The sequence below is a fragment of the Chinchilla lanigera genome, unplaced genomic scaffold, assembly GCF_000276665.1.
Source record: "Chinchilla lanigera isolate Chin_1 unplaced genomic scaffold, ChiLan1.0 scaffold00011, whole genome shotgun sequence".
Taxonomy (NCBI): domain Eukaryota; kingdom Metazoa; phylum Chordata; class Mammalia; order Rodentia; family Chinchillidae; genus Chinchilla; species Chinchilla lanigera.
In genome coordinates this window covers 22113137-22133147 of record NW_004955412.1, presented here as the reverse complement: position 1 = coordinate 22133147, position 20011 = coordinate 22113137, and the positions used below count along the sequence as shown (strand labels likewise).

Here is a 20011-nt window from a genome sequence, read left to right as displayed (position 1 = left end):
TTCAGTGATTTCTTAGGACTTTGATAGAAGAATCAATAAAACAAAGTTAGCAAGTATATAATATTTCATTTTCTCCTTTTACATTTTCTAAGAAACTCAAGTAAAACAATACATGAAGCATGACTGCATTCAACCCATACTCTGTCTGAGTTTGCAAATCTTGACTTCGGTGGAATGACTAGAAATGGTACAATTAATTCGTCTGAATCTTCTAAAGTTGAAGTCTGGGACAGTCAAGAGTTGTGTTTTCACGTAAACAAAGAACATGTTCATCAGTTTCTATCATAGTAAGGGTGAAATATTGTGACTCGGGTTGAATAGATGGTTTGACTCCTTCATCTATCTCAATGTTCAGCATTTTCCCAAAGATCTTAAGATGCCAAGCACAAGCAGATGCCTATTTTTCTCCATCAATATCAGTTGTCCTCTTAGCCACTTCGCATGTGTGACTGCTGAGACCAGCTAGAATCCACTAGCTCTCCCAGGGAGGTGAGGGCTGGGAGAACAAAGCAGCCCAAGGTGGACTCGGCCTCACCCTTCTCTTTCGGCCCAGTTACACATGAGGCAGGTGCCTTTGACACGAACTGCATCACATGCCCAAGTTCGAGGATGCTAAGCACTTCTGCTCAACTTTTCAGAGTGCCGAGAAAAATAAAAAGAATGCTATTAATTTTAATCTAATGCAACTTCAAAATAAACTTGAAGTGGGTATTGATTTGTGCTTAACCTAAAAAGTGAGGGACTTCAGGGGTATATTTAGCAGGGCTTCTATTTTGTAGCTAATTACAGTAAGCGTGTGTTCATATGGTGCTTACGAAGCAGGACACCGCCTCCTTCTCTTCTGCAAAGCACCTCGCTGCTCCCCTAATGATCTATAAGCACCACGACAGGAATGTAACACGGCACATTAAAGCTCTGGCTCACAGCACCTGCCTGGTCCAGTAGCTGCTGCTTGTTCTTTTCTGTTTTTAATCATAGTCTTGTATTTACCATCAAAGCTTAACATCAATAAGAACAATTCCAGCCACCAAATAATGAGAATACTTGAACACAAAGTTTATTTAAGGATAAAACATGTTTAAAATTTGGTTGATTTGTAAAAAGAGAAAGAACTGGGTTTGAGGGATGAAATGGGGGTGGGAGTGGGGTGAACTTTCCCGGGTGGGCAAACCCAGCATGGCAAGGCGGAGGCCCCCAGAGAAGGGGAGGTTTCTCATAACAGAAAAGAACAACACATGCATATCAGAGATCAGACACTTCCAAACATCAGCAAGATTCCTTAGAGAGAGTGAAACTTTGCAGTCATTATTTCAAAATCATTCCAACAGGCCCTCTGTCAGTAAAAACCAGGATCCAGAAGCAGCAGTGGCTTGACAGATTGGTCTGCTGTTACTTCAGACTTCTATAACCAGAATTTTTCTTTTCCTGGATTTTTGTGTGAACCAAGTTCCTTGTGGCAACTGCGTGAGAATTTTAGGTATATACATGCCTGCCATGGCTGGCTTTCAGATGCCCCACTGCATACTTTGAAAGAGGAACCTGCAATGTCACTCACCTCCAGACCTCTGACTGCTGGAGGAAGGTGACGTAACTTTCAGATGCTGGATATTTTCAAATAGGTTCTGATTTGGGAGCACACACTCTTTATCCTACAGCGAGTTGAAGTAAGTAAATTACAGTACTTTATATATCAATCTTGAGTAAATTATGAGGTCATGCCTGATTTATAGACAAAATGCCATAGTGAAATCTGGGTCATGATGAGGAGCAGCGTCCATATTTGAAGTTCGCTTGAAGAATTAGAGGCTGTGGACAGAGAGGAATATAGTACATGGGGGGAAATGTCAGTTTGATAGGAATCTGACATCTCTGCAGCACTCAACTAAATAAAGGATATTTCATGGCCAAGAACCCACTTTATCCAAATGACCCTGACTAAGATAGCAAAGCAGTAGAATTAATTCAACTTTAGAGGGAGTTCTGCTAACCCCACAAGGCATCAGGAAAACCATATTCTAAACTACCTTATTTGCTGAAGCAAACACCTCGATGCTAGACTCACCCTAGTAGACTTGGTGGCTAGATTTCGGACCTGTATATAGTCCTGAAATGGTCGGATACTTTTTTAAATATCTTTGGGATGACAAAGCAGGGACTCATTTTTTTTTTTTTTTTTTTCAAAATGGTGCTATAATTCCTCAGGCCTTTCCTTTATCTTTCCTTCTTTGTGTCTGGGATTTTTATAGGAAAGTTGCTGAGTGGGCCCCAAATATGAGTTTGTGTCCTGGGTAAGGAATGCCCTGTCCCCGAGCCGCCTGCACCAGTATGGAAGAGCCATTACCTCTGCAACTTCTGCCATCCTCTTGCAGGGTCCCAGTCACACAGCTGCACAGAGGCCCATCCACCCGGCTTGTGCAAATCTGCTCACACCCCCCATTGTCCTCACACCAGTCCAGCCCTGAAAACGAGTAGTGAGCAAATTAATTACAGACAGTTCCATCCTTCAATTCATATCTAAGAGAAGCTTTAAAGAGAGGAAGGGACAAAGCAAAGGCCATTGAGTTTTTAAAAGCCAGTGAAAAGATTTGCAGGAACAGGCAGTCAGTTTCTCACACTGCTGTCCCCAACGCCACCTTCACATCCACTAGGCCTGCATCACAGGTGAAGCACGTCTGAGCCTTCAAATCCCATTGTTTCAATAATTTATAGTGTGTTTTATGGAGCATACATACTTTTTCTCCTAATAGGTCCCACTGAAATGATCTGTTCTTTAGGTTCTTTTGTATAATCTGTAGCAATCCTGGAATTTTGTGGGCAATCCTGAAAGACAGAACACCAGAGGGAAAATTTCACACAATTAAGCTGATAACTTATTCTTCACCATGTTTCCACCTCCAAAAGAGGCAGTGGCTCCAGCCTCCAGCACTATTGCTGCTCAGATTAATTAGAACCAATGCATTCTTGATCATCGAGCCCACTGGGACTCTAGGCTTTATGTTGAGCAGAATTAAATATATTCTCCACACTGGAATTAGATTCAAAGAAGCTCTCTGCTCTGGAATGAGAGTTGTTGTATCTCATCGGACACTAATGTATGCTGCACCATCTGTAGCTCCGGCCATAATTCATAGCTTAGTTTTATAAACATGAGATAATAAAAAACTGGAATATTAAAGGTTAGAGGCCAGGTGCAATCAAATCTTAAGGACACAGCCATACATGGTGGGGGCGCAAAATGGGCACGGAAGAGATGCTTGGTTTGCACTTCATCTTTATGACACCAACCCCTGTAGAGCCACAGGCCCTGGTACAGATCAGAAGAGCTGGAAGACACTGAGTAAACTGCATTCTGAGCCCAGGAGTTTGGTTCCATAGTAGAGTCGAGCTCAGCCCAATGGTCATCAGATCAGCTCCTTGAGGCTCTGGTCAGGTTTCAGACAGGTCAATTCTGTCCCCCAGGGTACATTTGGCAATCCACAGAATTTTTAGGGTAGATGCTACTGGCATCTGGTGGGTAGAGGCCAAGAATGCTGTAGACATTCATTGCAAAATGTGAATAGCGCCAAGGCTGTAGGGCATGGCTCAGTGTTAAGCCAAAGACCAGCAGACACTTTAGAGGCAGAGGGGTATTGTTCCACTGTGTTCTCCTTCCCAAAGATGACTGCCTACTCCTAAATATGCATAGGTGACTTTATTCAGCCACCCAACATTCCGGGTTGCCATGTTGGGAAAACCAGGATCCTGAGAAATGGGACTAAACATTCCGCCTTTATGCTCTCACTTACAATTTTACAGGAGTACTTTTCTGAATCACAAAGGGACACTGCACAGTGAAGATGGACTTCATCGTAATCCCCAATGAATTTAAAGACGGTGACATGAAAGCGACAGGTCAGGGACACGCCATTCTCCTCAATACCGATGGTGTTGTCTTTAATGTTCTGGCACCTATTCAGAACAGATAGCAGAATCTTTGCTTCACATCTCTTATTTTGCTCACACATTAATCCCCATCTTCATTTCAAAATTTTACATCTTGTGTTAAACCATCAGAAATGGTAAAAATGACTTTGCATTTGAAAATGACCTCTCGATGGCACGAGTTGGTCCTTTATGATCACCCCCTCATTGTCTGCTTTGAAAGATCGAACATCACCTTGAGTTAGTGTCTTCACCACAGCTAAAAACTATAGGACTATAGGGACTGCACTCAATTTCCTTGCGCTTCAGGCCCTCAGTCCTCCCCCTCAAAATGCTGTGTTTTACTGATAACAATTTAACAAACACAAGATTAGTTATTACTTCCTCTGTACTTTCTTCAGTTAATTATCAGTGTTGGCAGGGGCTCTCTATTCAAACCCCCATGGGAACTCTGCCCATGCATTAAAATGGGTAGGACCTGGAGAGGAAAGCAGTTCCATGGAGGATGCACTGGGGAATCATTTTGGCGGAGGTGACCGCCTCTTCTCTCAGCTCCCTTCCCTCTTGCAGTATTATGCTCATATCCAGTCACAGCCAAGACATACTCAGGCACTAAGATTTTCCTTCAACTGCTTAAAAGTTCCTCAAATGCATCCCAATCTCTGGTGCTCCAGAATCTTCATGGAACGTTTTCCCCACTGGAAGGTATTTTTGTTCTTCCCATGCATGACTCCCGCTCTTTCCTCTGTACCAGTCTACCCCATTCTCTAGATACATCCTGGGGCTGGGGATCTAGCTCAGTGGCAAAGCGCCTGCCTGGCAAGCGCAAGGTCGTGAGTTCGGTTCCCCGTACCGGAGGAAACCCCCCCCCCAAAAAAAAGAAACTAGATACATCCTGAGCAAGCAGGAGTGGGTGGCCTTTCCAAGATTTGCCAGCAGCACCTATTTGAGTTCCTGAAGTGCAAGAATCAAGTCACCATCCCCACTGTGGTTCCAGCACATTGTATGGTCTGAATAGGCGTATTAAAATATTTGTTGGATGAATGAATGAATAATGAATGAATAATGAATGAATTGTCCTGCCATGGCCAAGGTGGGCCAGGAGTCAAGAGGCTCTTTAATTGATAAAGATAAAGGAAGTGATTCTTTTCTTTCTAATGTTTCCTTCCCTCAAGCCCACAGGATTAAATAGCTTACCAATAATGAAAATTAAAAATTGAAGTTATCCTTCAGCATCCTCACACCTATTAAGTTTTGTAATTAGTCTTCTAGGCAAAGTGCGAGACGATCTTCAAGACAAGATGCTCTTAAATGCTTTGAAAGAAAAACTTAACATGCCATGCTTTTCCTTATCATTCTTCATTTGGATAATCTAAATCATCTCAAAGATTCTGAAATGGTAGCAACCTCCAGTCCTCACACAGGCCTTTCTTCTGGTAGACCATCAGCTCTCTCCCAGGGAGATAGCTTGAACATTAGGTAATAGAAAGATACAGAGCAGAGTGAAGGGGCCTAGAAGACTCCTAGGGATGGCTGTCTGGGTACCTCTCTTAGAGCAGTCAAATAAGCTAAGCATGAGAACTTTTAGTCCTTTGACAAAGAACGTTTGTCCTCCCCTCTGTCAGGAACATGAAGAGAAGACAGAAGTGGCCAGTGTTTTCCCAGATTCTGAACTACTGACAGAATCTGGTGCTACCTCCACACAGTGGGGCTTCCAAAACTCTGAAGCGAGTCCATTTTGTTCTTCATTCATTAACAATGAGCATCAGTTTTCGTATAAGTTCAACAGAAAAAAAAAAGCACATCTTTTCAAGAAAGTTTAGAAGGACTAATGGATTCAGATCTTCCCAAATGATAAAGTCATTTCCCACCTAACAACAGTTTAACTCGAAGGCATTTATTCAAACAGACCGTGGGGTAAGCTGAGATTTATGAACATGCTCCCTGGCTCATTCTCCTTCTCTGGATCAAATTCATTAAATACTATTTTTAAAATACTAAATACCACATTGTTCTTCAAAGGAGACATAAGCTCTATAATGTAGGTTTACAGTTGTAGAGGGGCTCAGATCTTCACTCTTTTTACTTTGGGAAGGTAAGGGAAGGCAAGAAACATGGAGAAGTGTGACATTAACAGCATCAAGGATTGGAAGAGACCAAGTAGTCACCAAGTCCCTCCATAATCTAGGTTTACAGTTGTAGAGGGGCTCAGATCTTCACTCTTTTTACTTTGGGAAGGTAAGGGGAGGCAAGAAACATGGAGAAGTGTGACATTAATAGCATCAAGGATTGGAAGAGACCAAGTAGTCACCAAGTCCCTCCCTTCTCTGAGAAGGCTGGACACCGAGTCAAAGACACAAATGCCTTGGTGAGGACTTTGAGAAAAATTCTACAACACAATGGCAACCCATGTCATATACCACACCTGGTCCATTAGGGAGCTATGTATCCCAATACCCAGGAAGATTCCTTCTCTACCCCTTGCTAGTTGGGTGGCTGTGGATGAGCTCTATGCTTAACTTCTCCAAGCTTGTTCCATCTGTAAAATACTATATGCCTATTTGTTCAGACCTACATCCCTATTGTTTTCAGGCAACATTCCTCTTGCTCCCAAACACAAAGCTAATTATAGTATCCATAGCACACCCTGCCCACCACAGGGGTGGGTGCTGACCCAGCCCAGGAAATTCCAATGGTGCATTCACCAAAAAAAGGACAAGTGAATGATCTAAGATAGGTGAGTCATATTCCTTCCTTGGAATTACCTGAGTTGAAATTAAAAATGCTCTCTCTTCTGACAATGGTGCAAGTATATGAGGGCAGCATTGTAGTGACTAGGAAGACCAATGAGAAAGAAGCAAAGACAAAAGACAGAGTAAGAAGAATGTCTTGACAGCTACATTTACTCTTGTGATTTGGTTTTATAACTATTAAGTACCTTGCTCTTTTGCATAAACTAATTTAAATTGGCCTCTATCAATTATGATAGAATTCTGATTAATACAGCCACTTGCCTTAAGAACTATTGTACTGGGTGATGGAATTGTTGTAAAATTAGATCATGGTGATTTTATGCTCCTCTTCAGATTTACTAAAAACCACTGAAATTTACACTTAAAGCAAGTAAATTCCGTTGCATTTAAATTGTGTATGCAATAAAGCTGTTGAGAATGAATTATTGCAAAACATTATTATATGCATAAATTGCCTGACATAATCATTAAATTTTTTAAAAAATTAAGATAACTATTCTTTCAGTTGTTTGGTCTGGACTTTCTTCTCTTCTTTATTCATTCATTTATTCATAAATATTGCAATGTAACCCACATGTTTCAGGAAATAAATGAAGTGGTAGTCAAATATAGTGGAGAATAAAAAGAAGCCTGTTGAGCTTGTAGAGCCATTCTGGTGTTATGGTTTCTACCTAAATGACCTCCTAAAGCCTCATGGAATCACAGGCAGGACCTTTAGAAGGCAACTGTAGTACAGGGGCTTATAGACAACTTGTTGGGAGGTGGGGTATGGTTGGAAGAGGCGGGTCACTGTGGCACAACCCAGAAGGTTATCTCTCCCTTCCTGGCTCCTCCCTTGACTCTCTCTGCTTCCTGTCCACCATGCCTTGAGCAGCTTTCCTCCGCCATGCCCCTCTGCCTCTGCTGTGCTGTTCTGACTGGACTGAAACATGAGCCAGAGTAAACTTCTCTCTCCTTCAGTTGTAGGTGTCAGGTATTTTGTCCAAGTGACTAAGACACATAGTGTGTCTTATCCACAGTTGCACTTTCTACAATTTCCAGCAGCAGCAGGAAGATATTAAATGGAAAGTTCCAGAAATAACTCATCAGTTTGAAATTGCGTGCCATTCTAAGTAGCACGAGGAAATCTTGTGCTGTCTTGTGCTATCCCTCTAGAGCACAAATTGTTCTTTGCCTAGTGTATCCCTGTGGAATATGCTACCTGCCACTAGTCACTCAGTAGCCATCTACTGTTGTAGTATCCCAGTGCTTGTGTTCAAGTGACCCCTATACAGTAGTGTGACACCATACACAATGCCTGCATCCCATGCTTCTTTCACTTTATCAGGCCAGCACCACATCATTGTACACTGTCACAAGAAGATGAAGAGTGAGTATAGTACAGCAAGACTTTGAAAGAGAGAGAGATTATGTTCGTGTAGCTTTTATTGCAGCATATTGTTATAATAGTTTTATTTTATCATTAGTTATTGGTGTTAAACTCTTACTGTGCCTAATTCATGAATTAAACTGTATCACAGATTCAATATATAGGAAAAACACAGCATACATAGGATTTAGTGCCAGCCATGGTTTTAGACATTTACTGAGGTCTTGGCGTGTGCTTTCCTGAGATAAGAGGGGGACTAATGTATTCTAATTTCTGTTTTACTTTGATAGATGCCTTATTCATTAGCCTTTAGTTACTCTGGCTGCATTCTTTCATTTACAGAATTCTGTAATCCTTTCAAGTTGATAAAGTAATAAGACAGAATCCCCTCCTTTGTGATCACAATGAGAATAAGCATCTTGTAGTAAGTACCACATGACTTGAGGATCTGCCATTGACTTATTGTATGGCTATAAAGCAAGTTGCTTGATTTCATCTATAAATATAAATGAGGTTTACAGAACCTGCCTCATAGGTTATAAAAATTACATGAACTTACTAGTACAAAATGCTGGTTCTGTAGGTGTCAAGAAATGCTAGCTCCTGTTCCTTTCCCTAAAAAGTAATGTAGACAGTATTACACTAAAAACTCTAAGACTCTCATCTGACAGAAAGTCACTTACCCTCCTTCAATGATGAAGTATCGGAGTTTGTCGTTGCTGTCTCGGGAGGGGGTGGCATAGCATTTGTTGAGTGTGAGGATCAAATGGGTGGAGTCAGCCCCAACGACAAAGACCCCTACATACAGCACATCTCGAGTAGTCAATACTACTTCACCCTGGCGGTAAGGATGCTTATAGGAGGCATTTTTGTACAGCGCCATTTTGGTAGTGAAGCTGCCTTCTTGGGTTGGGACTGTCAGGTTAATGACACTAAAACAGAAATAGTCATGAGGGAGAGAATTGAAAAAAAATTATTTATTCAATTACCTACCATTTTTCAAGCTGAGAAAACAGAAAGAAAGCAAAGCATATAGTAGCAAAGTATAAATCTGTACTATCCATATGCTGCCAACTAGGTGCAAAGAGTTTACATTTAAATAAAATTAAAATAAATACAATAAAAATTCAATTCCTAAGCCCCTCGGAGCCACACTACAAGTGTTCAGTGACCACGTGTAGCTATAATATTGGCTAGTTCAGATATGGAACATTGCCAGCATCACAGAAAATCGGTTGATCAATGCTGGTGTGAAGTATTTAGATTCAGGAAATAGGAATTATATTTTCTCTAGTGCTTCAAAGACAAATGCAATCAGTTTTGATTATGCTAACCTTAACTGTCAAGGAAAGACAAAGCAATAAGCACAGCCTATATAATCTTTTACCTTAGCATAGGCTTCACAACAGAATCCAAGGAGATCTTGATATCCAGCTCATAAGCACAAGAAAATTCCACATTGATCGTGCGGTCCCTCGTGATAATGTTGCCCGTGTTGTTGGCACTTTCAATCCAGACTGTGTTTTTATACATGATATGAGTGCCATTGGACTGCAGACCAAGGAGAGGTCAGAAATCATTAAATCTGGGAGGAAGAATGTGGTTTGCATTTTAAATCCGTATCCCTGAAAGTGGAGAAATGGCTTCATTCCATATATAATCCAGAGGCCAGTGTAAATCAGTGTGAAGCTGGCCTCAGTATTTACTGGGGGTGGGGGGAAGTACTACAACCGATGCCAATAGTACCCTTTAGTCTGATAACCTTGAATGCCCACAGGAGGTAGATGCCATATCCCACTGAATTCTAACTACCACCTACCCCCAGTTATGTATGGGAACCTGAGCCAGGGAAAGCATGAAATATTGCCATTGTGAGGTAATAGAAATTGAACTGAAAAGTCTTTTTTCAGCCATTAATTCAAAATCTCTCCTCCACTATACATTTTACCAGACACTCCTGTAAGTAGCAAAATGAGCGTGAGAGTTTCAGCTCCTTACTCCTCTCACCCTCTGGTAAAAGTGTTAACGAACATAGTCCTGAGGAAAAGACACATCACAGGAAGCTCAGGAAGAGAAGCAAGACGCTTTGCTAATGTACACATTAGCAAAATCTGACACTAGAAGTTGGGACCGTGCTGTACTTTGCTGGGCTGTTTAGTGATGTTTGGGACGGCCTTACTACCCCAAATAGCTAAGCCAGGCTATATTTACCCAAAAGGACAATAGAAGCAGAAGAGGGAGAGCAACAATCTCGAAGATACACAGAACAAATGATGACAGCAGGCGTCGCAGAGCAAGGAGAGAAACACATAATTTATTGCGCTCTTTCGGTTCAGTCGACCACTTAGCACCAAATGATGGCTGCCCCTGCTGTCTTTTATTTTGTGCATCCCTTTTGCTGTTCTCCAAACAGCATATTTCTAACTAGACCACCCTGATTCCGAGACAATCAATGTGCAAACACCAGGAGCTGTCACTTCCTCTGCCAGGTGCTCTTTCCTGACCCACTTTCTCACCTGCACAATGTTTCCACAGTTCCCCTTGGTGTTGTTGATCTGAAAGGAGATAAAATCTTCTCCTTCAATGTGCGAACACTGTCTGTCATTGATCCTCACACCCTCTCTCTCAAAGCCGAGCTGGAAGAGTTTGCATTTTGATATGGACACTTCCATCTGGGCTGCCTTACAGGTCACCTCTGCGTCAATGATGTCATGCGAGTCTGTGAAAACAGTCATTACAAAACCAGTCGGTAGGAGTCAGTCTTGCCACAGGCGTGGGGGAGGCATTCCCATTGCCATTCTTTTCAGAAGAGGCAAAAGATCTCCATTCATGACTGCAAGCATTTCTAATTAAGCTTTGATCACACCAAACGAATGTATTAATTCATTCAAAGCAATAACATGTACAGCCTCATTAAAAAGACAAAAATGCTAATACAGTGCACTTGGTCTTTTCTTTGTAACACAGGCCTTCCTCCCCCACATACTGGGGGGGCAGCTGCTTCCCTATAAGTGACATACAGAAGCTGGCACAGTGTGGCCTGAGGAGCATGCCCCCGGTTACAGCAGCGCTAGCCTGGCTGCACCCAGAGCCCTGGCTGAACCCAGCTCAGAAAACTTCATGAGTCCAAGGCAAGCGCCAGGAATTGGCTTTTTGACACAGTGATGCACCAGTTGACATTTTCTCTGAGTATATAAACTCTCAACAAAAAGCACTATAGAAACAGAGAAATATTTTTATCTGCTTAGGTGACGCTGGTGTCCCTCCTATGGAGCCTTGTAGTTAATTAGACTTTCATTCTCAAATGGTGTTAAATTTAGCACATCTCTGAGGTGCTTGGTTTAGGAAAAGGTATGGAGCTGGAAAGTAGCTCACCTTCAAGCTGACCTCCAGGTAGGCTCAGCCTAGGAAGCTACAGTTAGGAACAAGACAAAGAGTCCTAATTATTGGTTTCTTGCTTCAAACATTTTAGTTGCATCTTCAGGATCAAAAAGCTCTGGGCCAGGTAAAGCTGGCTTTTCTCTCGTCTCCAGACACCTGGCCCTCTCCTCTTAATTTCTTCCTGTTGGTGTCAAAACAACTAACTTTTCCATGAGTCTAAAAGATCAACTTGGATCTTTGATGTTCAACATGGCCTATGATGGAACTGATTGATTCGGTACAGATCCTGTACAAATTTGAGAGTTACAACGTACTGAATAAAAGGATGTAGCTATGAGGAAATGAACATTAGCCTACTTTGAAGTGGTCAGGTTACCTCTTTGTTCTGCTTCCATGCTCCTGAAAGCTTTGCTATTTGGGTTTCTAACCAATGGAGTGGGACACATTAAGGCCCTTCTCTGGCGCTTCCCTACACCACCACTGCCAGGCTTCCCTCCACGGGCCTCTCAGGGCGGGAAGTGGCACTCATCACTCACTGTTTCCATAAGGTGGTGGCTCGATGCAGCCACACAGCTCTCCTCCGTTCTCCAGCTCACAGGTTCGATTGGGACAGTCCACCCCCACGCAGGGATCTTCAACCACTCCTGCTAAAAAGGAAAACACACAGAAACACAACGTGATTTTCACACCCACATGAGGCAGCATTTGGTTCCACTTAGGACTGGCCACTTTAGTCCAGCTGGATATGCTCAGATGGCAGCCGCAAGTTACACAACAAGGTGGCCTTCCAGAAAATACAGCAATAGGGAGTGATAGATGCTTGTTAAGGGCCTGGCGCTGAGACTCAGGCTTCAACTGAATTAGTGCATTTGACTTTCATAAATACTCCTCAAGCTAAGTATCATAAGCCCATTTCAAAGCTAATACTTGCTTCAGATCACCAGGAAGGCACATGGTAAAGACAGAATACGCAGACACTCCTCCCTGCCAAGGTATACATGATTACTACACCTGCTTCACCATACTGTAATTGCTCACATTTATCTCTCTATAAGTATATAAAGAGTAGGTTTCAAATCATTTATCTCTATATTGCCAGCACCCAGCCACTTCATAGTTAATCCTCACAAAATATTTCTCAATAATGAAAATTTTAGGGCCATTATGACCCCAGAGGTTCCCCGTAACAGGACTACTTTGGCTCATTCTCCACAAACATCTACTTGATATTTTAAAAAGCAGATGAATCACAACCTACACATAATTCACCAGCACTGGCTTAACCATACTGTTTTGCCAAAGGGTAGAACTATAAGTAAAATATGTTTGCAAGTGTATACAATATATCACACACGTTATTAGAAATGATATTCCTATAACAGACTACCCTCAAGGATTCAGCACCTCCACTGGAGATGCACTAATTTAGAGCATTTTCTTTAAGAGAAAATTTTTTACTTAAATTTGTGCTTTATAAATTCTTTATTTAAAGAATTTCAATCTTGTCAAGATAGAAGAAGCCTTGTTCATCACCATGGTTAGTGCTAAAGAAACAAATGTTCAGCATGTGCTAAGTTAGCAGGGAGAATTTTTAAAAAGAGTTTTAAAAGGATACGCAATTTCAGCTAGGAATAAACTGAAGAGATCTACTGTACCTCGTGGTAATCATTAATAACAATATATACAAGCACAATATATTTGAACAGATTAAGGGAGTTGATTTTAAGCATTCCCAGCACAGATATAGTTGCATACAGAAAAAAAGAGGTGAAAAGCAAAATACAGCTCCATATACCTCATCTGCCTTGGCTGCCACAGCCCTCTGGTAAATACGTAATTGAGGTAGAGCATGGATGGCCTGGTGCCAGCCTGTCTTAGTTTCTGGGAAGCCATCAGCATCATGCAACCATATTTATGTGTAAAGGCTTCCTGTTACTAAGACCCTTTCACTCATCCAGTGTGTTCAGTGTATAACACAGTGCCAACCACACAGTAGCCAGTCAGTGAATTGTGCAGCTAATCAGCCCAGTATGAAAACAACCAAAGGGAATTACAGAGGGACAGTGCAGAGTTTAGAGTCCACAGGAAGAAAAGAAAAGTTTTCATTTAAAATGTGGCAGCGCATCTGCCAATTGGTAATTGAGACATGCCACTAGACAAAAAGAAAACACTTCATTTTAAAGTTATTTGAGGTGTTTCTTTTAATACAGCAGAGAAAAATATTAAGTTACCATACAAAACATTTCTGTTGATTTTCAACAGAGTAGCAATTTGCTTAACCATTTTTGAAATCATTAAATGTGTTTTTAATTAGTTATTTAGTTATTAGTACATTGTTTTTAGATTCTTAATTAACTAATTTTAATTTTAATTAGTTATTAGTACATTGTGCTTTATAAATTTGTGCTTTATAAATTCTTTATTTAATTAACTAATTTTAATTAGTTATTAGTACATTGTTTTTAGATTCTGAATAGTACATTCCTATACTTGATTGGGTTTGGTCTGTAAATTTACCAGTGTGAATGTTTAGTCTTGGACTGGGCCTGTATGAGCACTGGTGCCTGTGTACACACGTGGGGTGAGTGTTGCATATCTGGAACACACATTCAGTTAACTACGGTATCATACCACATTAATGGGAATGGCCATTTATATATACAGGTAACACATGGACCCACATATGTAAGCTTATATATGTTTATACATGGAAAGTTTATACATGTTTCAATACATTTATATCCATCTATTTGATTAACATAGAAAATGAATAATGGAAATACCAAAGACAATGAAATAAAAAATTTTTTGAAACAAGGTCTCACTGTGTAGTTCAGGCTGGCCATGAAATCACTTTGGAGCCCAGGCTGGCCTCAAACATGCAGTGATCCTCCTGCCTCAGCCTCCCTAGTGCTGGAATTACAGGCACAGATCACCATGCCCAGCTTGAAATAATTTTTTACTACAAAAAAAAAAAAACCCACAAGAATCTATAAGTCTTTATTTTGCTATCTAGTTTATGGGATCACTCTATAAATCCAAGTGCAGCTTCGCTCCAAAGGGCAGATAAGCCGGCTCAATTTCAGTCCAACTTGCCATGTGCCATACACCTCCCCTTTCTGACATGGGCTGTGATTCATGTTAAAGAAACCAAGAGAGAGTTGAGGTTTTCTTATTTTTCAAAGAGATAAAAAATAATTTCAAAAACATTAGAAATGATACAGAATTTCACTAAACAAGATGATATGAATTCAACAATGGGTATTATATTGTATATCGTTGTCTTCAAATTAGTTGTTCATATTACCAGGGTTTTTTTTTTTGAACTAACATTAATCCTGAGTCTTATACTATGTCTCTTTGCTCCTGCAACCAAGAGACCCTCAAGTTTTTTGTTGTTTTGCTTGTTTGTCCATTTTGTTTGTTTTTCAGATTCCATCACAGGTCAGGTGGGTTTAGGCTACCCAGGAAATGCCCCTCACTGAACCTCCACTACAGGTCGCAGCTCCCTACTCTCCACCGTTGGAGGCAGATAAGTGCAAAAAGACGGAGAGGACCAGTCATTTCTGGAAGAAGCAATGCTACCAGCCAAGAACCCACAGAAACAAAATAATTATCTTACAGCAATTCTCCTTCTCAATCCACTCTGTGCTGAGGATACCGAAGGAGCGGCAGGCCTCCCCATAGGCGGCCAGGGAGCCACACAGCTGGAACTTCTTGAGGTTGTAGCAGCCATCCAGGTAGCAGGACTCATAGAAGGGGAGCGGATCGAGGAGCCCATAGCAGGGCTGGAAGAATCCCTTCATGTCAGTGAGCTTGAGGCAGTAGCCATCGCCCTGCATGGTCTGGATGTGCACGTTGTCACACGTGGCTGCATACTGCGAGAACTGCAGCTCGTTGCAACTGGGGGCAAAAAAGTGAGTCAGAATAAGTGAAACAAAAAACTATTCATGATCTCCTGTGGAAGGTAGGAACGTGTGTGATGTGCTAGTCCTGAGGTTAGCATGGTATGGCAATTCCCATGATAATTAGCTGCGTGACCTTCAGGATGTCAGATACCAATGGTCTCTATCTATCCATGTAAGAAAGTAAAACAATAATCCCTATTGTTTATATAGCTGGGATGCAGTACAGGTAAAATAATAGACTGATAGCCAAAGTGCCACACAAAAGGTAGATATTGATATAATAACCATTAACACTTTGATATAACTGATTGATATCATTGCTCTAATAACCATCAAGTATGGATAGAATAACCAGTAACAACAGCAATAGTAATGATACTTGGCAGAATTAAAGATTTGAAAGGAAATCCAGGAGTTTGGTAAACCAGTTCTAGTTTAGGTATCAGAGACGAAAAGTAAGCTTTCCCTAGTCTGGGGTCCAACTGGTGACAGTTTAGTTCTAAAGGAAAAAGAAAAGAGGGGCTGGGGATTTAGCTCAGTGGCGCAGCACCTGCCTGGCAAGCGTAAGGTCGTGAGTTTGATTCCCGGTACCAGAAAAAAACCAAAAACCAAAAAGGAAAAAAAAAGAAAAAAGAAAAGAAGGGAAGTAAACAGTGGAAGGATGGAGGTGGGAAAATAAACTGAATTTTGTTCATCACTGGAAAATCCATACTGGCTTAAATGTTCAATACTGTCTTTTTCTAAAGAATTATCTTTGGAAGTGCTGGGAATCAAACCTGGGCCTCATGCATGTTGGCTGAGATCTTTACCGCTGAGCTACATCCTCAGCCCAAAGCTGTCTTCTTTCTATCTGTGGGTCACTAGATGCCATTCTAGAGAAAGCATCAAATTAGGAATCCTGAAATCTACCGCTGGCTTGCCATTAGCCAGGTGCTCTCATGTAAGGAAGCCATTCTCTTAGCGTCTGTTTCACCAAGCAAAAGAACACTGGACTAGATATTGTCCAAGGTTCTGCCCAGCTCTGTGCCTCATAATTCACAGGATAATCTAATATGTAATACATAATTCAGCTTACACTTGGGGCAAGGTCAAAGAGGGTGTGAAACATCATTTCTACAACTACGTATTTACCTGATACCTTGCATATAAAGCTTAAAGGATTCAAGCCATTGCGCAAGCAAAGAAATACCAGAAAAGAGAAGCCCAGTTCCCGGAAGGAATCGATATAATTCCACAGCCCAGAGGGACCCTAACTTAAAAAAAACCTTTGTAATAACGTGTTTTGCTCCTTCATCTCAGCTACCCTGGGCTAAGTCTGATAATAACCTTCATAACACGTATGTTTTTAAAAAGGCTTTGCTGATTCCCATAAACTTCTGCCTGCACCACCCCAATCAAGCCTCTTAGTAAAAGTCAAGGTCACTTAATTAGGTCTAGCACTAGAAAGCAAAGAACTGCCTTCCTTCTTCTGAATCAACTCCTAATTCTTCCTCCAGCAAGGGCACATGGGGGAGTGGTGCGCCTGGTTAAAGCTTTGGAGTTCTAATCCTGGGTACACTCTTCCGTTTAGCTGAGGGCCGGATGACATGATCATTTAGTCATACAGTCTAGACCCAGTTCCTTTCTCTGCAATTCAAGAAATTTCTGGGGTCATTGATGTGCCTATGTGTAGCATCAAAACTCCAAAGCTGTGCTCTGTAGAAGAGGAAAGGTGAAGGACGGCGAGGGATGTGCGCTCAGTTGTTTGAGCTATGCGCTTGCTCACCTCTTCTGCATGCCATTGGTTTTCCAGCTCTGAGCAAGCACCACGCTGCTCACCACCGGCTTCCCCCGCAGGGTCACGTAGTCATCACTCAGGTCTCCATTGAAGTTGCCACAGAGGCCACACACTTTGTTCTGTAGCCTTTCGCTGATGCTGATTTTAATGACGTTGAAACCATTGTAGTATATCTGGATGTCAGGGCTGGTGTCAATCACCAAAAACCCCTCACTGCTATAGATTTTGGTTGCCAAACCAGTTATAAATGGAACATTCACTTGGGTGCCATTCACCTGTTGGAGGAGGGGAAAAGGAAGTCATTATCCTTAGATCTGGGGTTGACTAACTTTTCCATAAAGGGCCAGGCTGTTGCAGGCCTTGGACTTGTTATGATAACTACTCAACTCTACCCTTCAGTCATGACAGAAGCCGCAGACAATATGTAACTAGATGAGGGCAGCCATATTCCAATAAAGCTTTATTTACAAAACACGCAGTGATTGGATTTGGCCAGGGGCCATAGTTTGCAAACCCCTGCCCTCCAGTTTAAGGACACACACTAATCTTATTCTCTACAGTTCCCCCAAAGGAAGCAAGCTATTGAGCAGAGGAGGGAGAGGAAAGCAAGAGAGAAGAAAATTTTAGAACAGTGTAACTCTTGGTCAGTGGCTGGATATTGGTGTGAAACTTTCCCTAACATAAACCAATTACTGAAAATGGCATTCTAATCCTGTACCAGAGAGAGTCCAACACAGTTAAAATGAATCTGGGGAACACTGTCATATTTATTGCTTTCTTGTTTATAATGTTCAACCTTGAGGTTCCCCCTTACCCCAAGGTCCTATAGGCACAGTATTTTCTGCGTTTGTCATTTTCCTGCTTTGTAACATTTTCTTTTCTTAGCCCTTGGGATAGAACATAATGTGCATTTCCTGTACTTACAAAATAAATTATTTCCCCCCCACACAAGTTATTAGTAAATTTTGTTTCATAAAAAAGCAGTTGCCTTTTTTTTAAAAAAAAAATGCCTTGCTATTTTGGCTAGCTTGGGGTATTTTATTCAGCAACAATGTCAATTTTGAGATCTCAAGTGGACACTTCCACTTTCTTGCTCCTGTATTATGGACCAATGTAGTTGTGTCCTCGTGGACCAATCTACAAAAGGAATTGGAATGTCAAAAACAGTACAGCTTTCACTGAAGTTAAAAACCAGTATTAAAATCCAGATTCTTCCTTTTAAGCTTGTAAAACACAGCCAGTCTTTTCCCTAATGCTGGGTGCTAACCTATTTGATGACTCTTAAAATAAAGGTATACTCAATGCTTGCTTATGCAAGCCAGTAGTGGAAAAAACAGATATAGACACTCAATTCCAAACAAAACAAAACAAAACAAATGTTAATGTGGTTCTCTTCCCATTGACCTATCTGTGCCCATAGTGATGGAACCTTGTCCATCGGCTATGACCAGTGTGGTTCAGCCGAGAGATTGGGTTCACTGTCAAAAGTTCATCAGAGCTGATTATCTTCTTAAGTGAAGAGGTAGAGGAATTTAGGTCGTATATTAATTACAAAGGTGGGCAGGAGCTTTACATTTATTTATATATAGGCCTAAGATACACAGAGAGAGAGAGAGAGAGAGAGAGAGAGAGAGAGAGAGAGAGTGCCAGGCAATGAGCTTAAGGAAGAGTCAACCCAAGAAAAATTCTCCATACTCAGTCTGTTTTCTTTCACATAGCATGTCATCGTGGGCCTCTGACAGTGGGGATGCTTTCACAGGTTTTATTTAGGTGGTTCTTAGTTTTCAGAAAGAATAGCAGAGATGAGTGCCAGTCTAGGTACAGGTGGGAAGATCCAAGAATAATTTTAAAGGCTCTTAAAAATAAATGAGATGCTTTTGGAAATTAACCCAAAGTAAAAGCTGATTTATCTACCATTTTATCATCTGAAGCTCTATTACCACCCATGCTATTCTTACAGCCCAAGACCTGCGTTTTCTGCCAGGCCTTTGGAATGAAGCTTATGCTTTAATTCTTTGATATCTGGCTATCTGTGTATGACCAGCAGTCACTTATTTATTAGTCTAGAATTTGGTTAGCTGGGAAAACCACAATAAACAGACCATTAGCCAAACTCATATTTCCCAGGTACACATCTTAAGAGTGAAGGTCAGGTTGGTCACCTTGACCGTGCTGCGGTCACTGATGAGAATCTGCTCCTCGTTGATGTAGAAATAGATGGGGGAAATGATGGTGAGGTTGGGGGAGGACCACTTGTCGAAGTTGATGATAAGCTGGAAGGAGATGTCGGGCAGTTTCTGGCAGATGGTCGAGAGCACGAAGGCGCAGTTGGCTGGGAAGCGGAGGAAGGCGCCATCGAAGGTGCGGAAGACGCCGCCGCCAGCCGCCAGGCAGTAGGAGGTCTTGGTGCTGAAGCAGCCGCGCACCCCGTTGCGTAGGGCGCACTCCTCTTCTGACTTGCACTGGCGCGGGTCGCACTGGATCAGGTTGCGCCGGAAGCAGCGGCAGCGCCGCGTGCAGTCGCTGTTCCAGAACAGCTGCTTGGGCTAGAAGAGAATTGTCTGCATTAAAAGTCAGGCTGTGGTCAGGAGTGGGAACCCCAAAGCCCAGTCCATCTGGACCCCTTACCCGCGTATCTTTAATGGGGCTGGAGTTGCAACAGGGAGCAGTAGAGAGGCACTTTCAATTCAAATGCCACATCAATTCCATGCAACTCGGACGCCAAATAATATGCAATTTAGACTTTATTGGTTTCAATCAAGAACTCTGGAATCTTTATGGCTGGGTTGTAGAACTAATCACCGCCAACCTAAATGTGCAGCTGTTAGGGGAACTAAATGAAAAGTAAAAATACATCCTTTCCTTTCCTTTCCTTTCTTCCTTCTTCCTCTTTCTCTGGCTC

At 41.8% G+C, this 20011-nt stretch overlaps 1 protein-coding gene across 1 annotated transcript in view; it reads right to left on the bottom strand.

Annotated features, from left to right (window-relative positions):
- Nucleotides 1-1110: 1110 nt before the first annotated feature.
- Nucleotides 1111-20011, bottom strand: part of Tecta (tectorin alpha) — a 69420-nt gene continuing 50519 nt past the window's right edge. Inside the window, exons 13-23 of the mRNA XM_005378359.1 lie at nucleotides 19272-19655; nucleotides 17095-17384; nucleotides 15047-15339; nucleotides 11961-12071; nucleotides 10560-10762; nucleotides 9431-9594; nucleotides 8727-8975; nucleotides 3786-3948; nucleotides 2733-2820; nucleotides 2342-2458; nucleotides 1111-1806 (exon numbers count right to left, since the gene is read on the bottom strand). Coding sequence (XP_005378416.1) covers nucleotides 1706-1806; nucleotides 2342-2458; nucleotides 2733-2820; nucleotides 3786-3948; nucleotides 8727-8975; nucleotides 9431-9594; nucleotides 10560-10762; nucleotides 11961-12071; nucleotides 15047-15339; nucleotides 17095-17384; nucleotides 19272-19655 — 2163 coding nt within the window. The 3' untranslated portion in view covers nucleotides 1111-1705. The remainder of the gene's footprint in view (nucleotides 1807-2341; nucleotides 2459-2732; nucleotides 2821-3785; nucleotides 3949-8726; nucleotides 8976-9430; nucleotides 9595-10559; nucleotides 10763-11960; nucleotides 12072-15046; nucleotides 15340-17094; nucleotides 17385-19271; nucleotides 19656-20011) is intronic.